The 7,853-nt window shown below is 39.6% G+C and overlaps 1 protein-coding gene across 1 annotated transcript; it reads right to left on the reverse strand.

Moving 5' to 3' along the window:
* Positions 1–675: 675 nt before the first annotated feature.
* On the reverse strand, positions 676–7,742 carry RB195_000337 (uncharacterized protein; the record flags this gene model as incomplete). Its single annotated transcript, XM_064196611.1, has 7 exons — positions 676–780; positions 1,314–1,410; positions 1,589–1,662; positions 1,725–1,850; positions 5,954–6,092; positions 6,244–6,314; positions 7,545–7,742. The coding sequence occupies 7 exons, from the start codon at positions 7,740–7,742 to the stop codon at positions 676–678; spliced, it is 810 nt and encodes a 269-aa protein (XP_064052492.1).
* Between the last annotated feature and the right edge of the window lie 111 nt (positions 7,743–7,853).

The following is a 7,853-nucleotide window of genomic DNA, read 5'->3' on the forward strand; positions in this document are numbered from 1 at the left end:
TTCTTCGAAACCCATAAGTAAGTAAAAAAAAAAGTACAATAGCACGACGATGGAGACGCAACCATATGGAAAATTCTCCGCCATTCAATGATTTTTACAGTAATTTTGGCGCAAACTCAGTATAGTTAGTCACATATTCTACATAGAAAAAAGAGGCTAAAATTTTGCTAACAGAAATTCCACAAAAGAACGAAAGAAATGAAAAATAATAGACTGTAATATAAGAGCAGACAGGAAAGGAAAAATTGGATGTTTCCAGAAGAACGAAAGCAGAACCACCAAACGAAAAAGAACCCACAACAGTCAACGGAGCGAATATAGACGACCATTGTGGAAGGCGTAAAAAAAATAAAGAACCAGAACCAGCAACTGGAGAAAAAAATGGCTAATTCAGAATGACCCTCGCTTGCGAAATTTTTTTTTCTTGTGGAAGAAAATTTGGCATATCCGGATAACATGGTACACACATCCATCTAGGCCGACACTTTTGGCAACGTTTAGTAGAGGAGCAAAAAAAAAAAACACGGGCTGGTTGCCATAGAAGGCATCGCTAGGTATGGGATTAGAAGCGGTTACAGATGAAACCAAGCACACAAATTTCGACAATGGAATCTGGGATTTGATTTTTTTTTCTTCCCGGAAAGGAGCTAAGTATATTTTTTAGGCCAGAAGCTCTTATAGTTTAGTTAGGAGAACGTGTAGAGCTGAATCTGGTTCCGGTGGTGCTATAGGAGGATCCCTGTACTCTCCGCGATAGTCACAGTATCGTGTTCGACATACCTGGAAGAGAATGAGTGTGCAAATAATAATAAATAAATAATAATAAATAATACATAATAAATAAACAATAATAATAATGAAGAACAATAATAAACAATAATAAATAATAAAATACAATAATTATAGATAATAATGATAATAATAATAAACAAAATAAGTAATAATAAGTAATAACAGATAGTAATAAATAATAATAAATAATAAATAATAATAATGATAATAAACAATAATATAATAAATAATAAATAATAATAAATAATAATGATAATAAACAATAATATATAATAATAAATAATAATGATAATAAACAATGACAAATAGTAGTAATAAATAATAATAAATAATAGTAAGTAATGATAAATAATAATAATAAATAATAATAAATAATAATAGTAAAGAAAGTTATACATATTTTACACATACATAAATTCATACATACCTATACATATATATTTTATAATTTAATGCATTCTTAGTTTTTTTTTAATGCATAGTTATACATAGTTTAAAAGAAGAAAAAAAAAGACCCTCACCACTTTTTTGAATTTTTTCAACATTAGCCGACTAGCTCGACTGCTGCTGCACAACGCTAATGCACCATCGCAACGATCTTCCCGAGCAGAGGATAAGCTAAACAGAAGTTGGGATCAAAAACAGTACGTACGTATTCCTATCGTATCTGAGCTGCTTTAGAAAAAAATTCTGGATAGCTACTGATCACGTAGTATTCAAAGAAAAAAACACTCCTCACTCTAATCACTAATCAATTAATCGCATTCAAAGAAAAAAATTCGGAAAAAAAACTAACCACGTTTCCAATAAACCACTACCGATCCCTTTACCCCAAAACACTGGACGGACTGCGATTATCGCCACAAACACCTAAAGGAGGAGGTCCTGGTTCCGTTCAAAAATTTAAGCACAGTCAAAAGAAAAAAAATTACCGGTTTTGCGATTTGATTCTCTTCTAAATGATAAGCGACATCGGCACGATTGAAAACTGATTTAAGAAACTCAATGGCCACATGTAATTGAGGATCGGAAAACTCGTACCGAAACAGACGATCCATCTGCAACAGAACTTCCCTTTCCAAAAAAAAAAAAAGAAAAAAAACTTTTAGAATGAGATAAAAATGGAGAGATAAAGCCATTGGTGTATTAATTCGTTTATGTATCAGTTTATTGACCCGGGGGATGAGAGGCTTGGTCGGCACTAGGGCGGTTTCGAACCATCGACCGCATGCCTGCAGCGGATCTCTAACCGACTGCGCCACACCCACTCTCAAATGTGATCTACTCACATAAACACATATGTTTTTCACTGTCTCGAAAAGTGACAAAAGATCTCTGTCATTTCAAATATGAGGATAAAAGATGAAGTGTTTGGCGTTAATCAATCCGTCTCGTCTGGGATGCGCCTACGCGTTCGACTTCAATTTAGATGTCGTTTCAGGATTGCTAAGCCGTGCTCAGCCTACACAATAACTTGCGGGGGCTTCCCGATGTATCATGTCAGTGTTCTTATTCCCCCGGATAAATTTGACACCAATTTATCAATCTCGGAGGGATGAAGGACTCAGTTGGCGCCGGGACAGTTTCAAACCATCACTCAGTCGTGGACTCGCAGCAGAACCTCTTACCAATTGCGCTACAACAGGCCAATTAGCAGATATACATATAGAGCCGATGCGCTAGGAGAACAAGAGCTTCATGTTTTTAGGAAAGGAAGTGGTGTTCCGGGAAGTGGTGTCTAAAAGTATGCGACTTAAGAGAAGTAAAGAAATTTTCTTCAAGGTAAACTCTCCCTAAAAAAAGGCCTTGTGGAAGAACTTCCGTAAATGCTCGGGGATTTCTTCAAGCGAGGACTGTTCGTTACAAATACACACTTTAGTTTTTCTTCGTGAAGCACGCTACTTTTCCACCTATTCTATTTCTGATTCTGGCAGATTATTAAGCAACTTTTCTAACGAACATAGCTCAAATTTCATTGTGGAAAGCGATATGCTAAAAGAAAGGGAGTAGAGGAATTTCTCATGAGGAAAAATGAGGACAGCATGGCATCAAATGTCTAATTCTTTGTTTACCATCTCAGGATTTGAAGCTCGAAGACCCTCGATTTCCGAGCAGTCTCGTACACGAGCAACTTATATGTGTTAACTTGGATCTTATTCAACTCTCCAGCTTCTCCTCTTTAACATCGGGCAGATGTGGATAGGCAGCGGTAGAAATCGGAGCGTTTTCGAAGTGAGAAGGGGCCACATTTTAACGCATCTCGTACAAACTAAGGCGGTTCCCAGGTCATTATTCAGGACAATTAGGCGAATGGAATTGAGTGAGACCTTCCTGCTTTGATATACGCTTCAGAAACGTGGACGTTTCGCAAGCAGGAAGAAAGTGCAAGAGTGCAGAATAACGTTTTACGCAAATAAAAAAAGAGATTCGAAGTTCTCTCCTACGTCACCGATCGAAGATCCCAGGCGTTCCCGCATATGCGAAGGAAAACAAAATTATGTGGCCTAGACACGTGATGCTTTTCAAAGCGGGACCGTAAGCGTCTGGATACCACGCGACATCAAACACACCGCAGTAAGACCGCCAACTTCTTTTCGAAGTGCTTCAAGCAAAAATACGACGCTCTTTGAGTACCTCGAGAGGACAGATGGCACTGGGCAGCAGTTGCACTTGCATGCGAGGTCTACATTTTCCCACCAAGACCCTAACTATGTCAGAATCGTGATTTTTCGCCTTCAAATTGGGATGTAAATTCATGGCGTCCGCATGCATAAGTTAAAAGTTAATCCTCTGCATTATGAGCTTCCTCCTGATGCAATTTTTTTTTTGCCTTAAAGGCATAGGTTAATCATGGAGAAGATGTCCTTAGTCAGAGTTAATTTTTGAAATCAACAATGGGAAGCAAAGGATAAAGTTGATGACGGCATTGATCAATCCCCATGGGGTTCGCCTTTGCATTCACTTGAACTCAGAATCGTTTGACGTTTACGAACGTGTGATGGCTTGTACAGTGACTTGCGGGGGCCAGCCGATGATCAAGTCAGTGTTTTATCCCCTCAGACAAGAAAGGTTTCCTTAACTCAGAGGGGTTCAGAACGATCGGTTGATCGTCCAGTAACAGTCGGACATCTTGCCGACTGCGTTTCATTCTCCCCTGTCAACAACAATAGGGTTACTTATCTTCAGAAGTGATCTTATCTGCACCCTTCTACTTTCTCAATCGTTCACCACATTTTATGAAAGGCAACATCTGCATCAGCTTTACTTAATAAGGTGCAGCCTTACTAGCTTCGAGTTATCGAAAGGATTCTGCTGTCGATACTTCACTGATGGGTCAAAGGCGTTTTGTGGAAGGAACGGGACCTGAGCACTAGAAAAGGAATCCAGTTGTTGCTTCTGTTTAACTCTGCTCATTTATCCAGCTTGTTATGGAAACTGGAAGTTTGTTATGTGAGTTTGGTTGTACCCGAAAATTATGCGCAGTCATAGTAGTGTCAAAACGACATGAAGCACGAGGTAATTGCGTAAACGGATGCTTTCCGAGCGACGCAGTGAAGCCTTGGAATCGAGGTGGGACCATCGTGAACTGCAGCGATGAGTGGTGCTAGCAAGGGGTCCCACCTCGATCGTAAGGGCTGCGCCCCACCGCACCGCTGCGCAGCGCAGCCACCTACGAAATAGCACGATGCTTCATGTCGTTTTGACCTTACCATAGCTTGCCCTCATACGAATTCTTGGGAAGAATTATGAGTAGTTTTGCCGGGGCGAGTGATTCATCGGAGTCTTCGATTCCTATTACTCAGCAGTGTGTATTATGAACAGCAAACTACGTAGCTGATATATTCCCCAAACGACAAAATGAGGATATTGTATTCCTGACATTCAAACCATGCGATTGTATATTTCAAACTATATAAATAACAGGTCGGGAAAGTAAAGTAAAGCAAAGCACACCCGTCGATGATTGATTTGTTTTAATAATTGTATAGCTGCTGGCAGCAGACTTGCCCCCCTCCAATTGATCACCGGAAAAAGGTTTATGATCAACTCATTGAAATGACCGTTCCATGGGAATGCTCTTTTCATTTCTAGTCACTATCTCATCTGTTGAAGGGTGGATAAATTACGCGTCTGTTGCTTTGCTTGGATGTGGTGGTCGTTTCTGAGGGTCCTTCCGGAAGCCGAACCTTTCCCTTATTCTCCGCTCCCATAATAATAACCATGGTAGACTAATAGACTTCCGTCAGGTTGATAGGGCAGACACTTTTTCGGAATATCGGCGGAGAAGCTGGGAATTTGCAGCACTATTTAGAGTCAGCAAATTACACTCAACGATGATTGATTTGCTCTAATAACTGCACTCTTTGGAAAGTGAAAGTAGGTTCGAGGCATTATTTCCAGGGGAGAATGAGAAAATCGAACCTAAAACATTCTTCAGCTCCATTAGCTTGCCACTTTTAAGTGGCAATTCTCACTTCAACTGATTATACCCCCACATTCTGTCCGTCCGTCCTATTCGTCTGATCCTTCTCCTCATTTAAACACGTTACTGGGATTCTTTAAAATCCTTTAACACAGCCGTCTGTTAATTACTATACTCGCTTGGATTGATGTTTTCGCGTTTTCATGCTGACTACCACACGCTATGCCAGTGCTAATGAGAAAATTACGGGAAAAGAAGGATCCAGATAAAATCATTGTTGTTAGTAATGTAGTTATGGTTATTTCTAGTTATTTCTAGTAGCAAAATTTTGATGCAGGCAGACATTAGGTTACTGTATGAGACAATCTGATGCCTGAATCGAATCGAATAGCATCGTTTCTGGAGAAATTTTCGGGGAAAAATTGCCAAAAACGCTGCACAGATCCAGATTTAAGGATGTTAACCCTCTGATAGCAAGGCCTAACCACGCTTTTTTCTGATCCCGTGGGACAATAGGGCTCATCGATGAGCCGCACATCTTCCAACGGTTATTTTTTATGATTTCCTAACTTGTTCTAGAAAGACATTTTTCGCAATTAATTGGTTTATTATCCTCGAATATAATTCGAATATAGCTCATAAAATTGGATTAGCTTATCCCACGCGTAAGATACGCCGCCCTCGTCAATGGGTCAAAAAAAAAGGAGAGATGCTCGTGAATTCGACAACGAATCTCACCTGTTTTTCGAAGAGAGAAGCCTTGCTGGCCAAACAAACACCTAATAACTCCTTGGTTGTAGTATCTCGAAGAAGATGTGATGCCGGACAGGTCATACAATCGCGTACAACATCAGTAAGCAGCGAAATAAGCTCTTTCCTGGAAAAAAAAGAAGTGAAACTGAAACGATAGAACGATATAGGATTGGGTGCTTTTCTGTGACAAGAAGTCCAGTGAATTTGATTTTCCTCTCAGAGGACTGATGAACGCAATCAAAAAAAAAAAAGAAAAAGGAAATAAAGAAACTCACGTATTCGAAATGCGAAGGCTGGATAAGATTGGTTCGTTTGGGATAAAATGTTCACGTAGAAAGTTGATGGCCTAGAATTGAAAGGGCTTAATACTACCTTTTTTCTACAAGTTGTAGTAAAGTGACCATTAATATCCGCTAATAATACAGTAATATCAAAATAATAAATAGAAAATAGAAAGGTAAAATAATAAAATAAACACAGTCGAGTCAAAATTTTATAGAGCTCAGTGCGGTTACACTAGTGGCAACGGTCGAAGAGGTGCAGTGAAGCGTAGCGATTAGGATCGAGATGGGACCCTCGCCAATATGCCAATCATTACTGCACTTCATGATGGTCCCACCTCGACCTCAATCTCAATCGCTGCCTCACCGCACCGCTTCGAGCGCAGCTGCCTACGCAATTGCATCGAGCTTCCATCCAGCGAACTGCGGGGATGAGCTTGATGTTAGCAAGGGTCCCATTTCAATCCTAACCGTTACCGTCCATTATACCGCTTCTAGCGCAACCACTTACGTTACTGCATCGAGCTTCGTACCCTTTTGAACTGACTACATGTGGTTACACATGTTGAAGGTCCCACTCGTGAGTTGGAGAAAAAATTTACAGGTAATAGTGATTTCCTTGCTCCCATAACAATTTTTTTTCTCATTTTCGATTCGTTACCCAAACTAAAAATTTCTAGCAGACTTAATTCTTAGTCAAAAAGGGCCCATAAGACCTAGCTGTTTCTCGACTACTCATTTTTTGTTACTTCTGTGATTAGGATCGAGATGGGACCCTTGCCAATGTTGAGTTTTGAGTACGATGATTGTGATAAACGTGGATAATCATTGCACAATTGAGGTATCAGTAGGTCTGTTCACATCTCTAAATCCTCTGAAGGTGCTTTTGTGAGGATTTCAACTTCCTCAGGAGGGACGAGCCACACAATCTGTATGTATGCGGAAATCAAAGAAAAAAAAATTGGAAAATTGTATTTGTGAACTCTATTTGCAATCGGACAAATGCTCAAGGAATGCACTAACATTCTGCTATATGCATTAAGCACAAATTTTTATTTTTATATTTTTATATTTTTATATATTTATATTATTACACTTATTATATTTATTATATTGTATTATATTTTTATATTTTATATATTTTTTTATATTTTTCACAAAACCTGTGTTAAAATCCGTCACAAAATTCTCATAAAATACTTAAGGTGCAGTAAAATATTTAAAATTTAAATTAATATTGTGTGGTGATGGTGAGGAAAAAAATCGAGAAAAAAAAAAACTACAGGACTACTTACCTCCTCTTCAGAGGTTACGCCTTCTACTCGTGTATTTGGTGGGAATCGTGGAGCGGTAGAGGTCATATTGTTGCTGGATGGTGATGGTGGATTGGAATTTGTGGACGCACTCCCTGTCGACGTCGACGTTGCCGCGGCTGTGGTGGATGGTGGTGCAGAGCCGGAGCCGGACGACGACGACGCGACGAGGGTGGCCATGCTGCGGTATAGGTAGCCGAATATGCTTGCAAGCTACGGGGGGCAAGCCGTAAAGGCACGCCCAACGAATTAACGAGACAACTGCTGGTTTCGCTCTCCCTCTTCACGCTT

Source organism: Necator americanus, chromosome IV (assembly GCF_031761385.1).
Source record: "Necator americanus strain Aroian chromosome IV, whole genome shotgun sequence".
Lineage (NCBI taxonomy): Eukaryota > Metazoa > Nematoda > Chromadorea > Rhabditida > Ancylostomatidae > Necator > Necator americanus.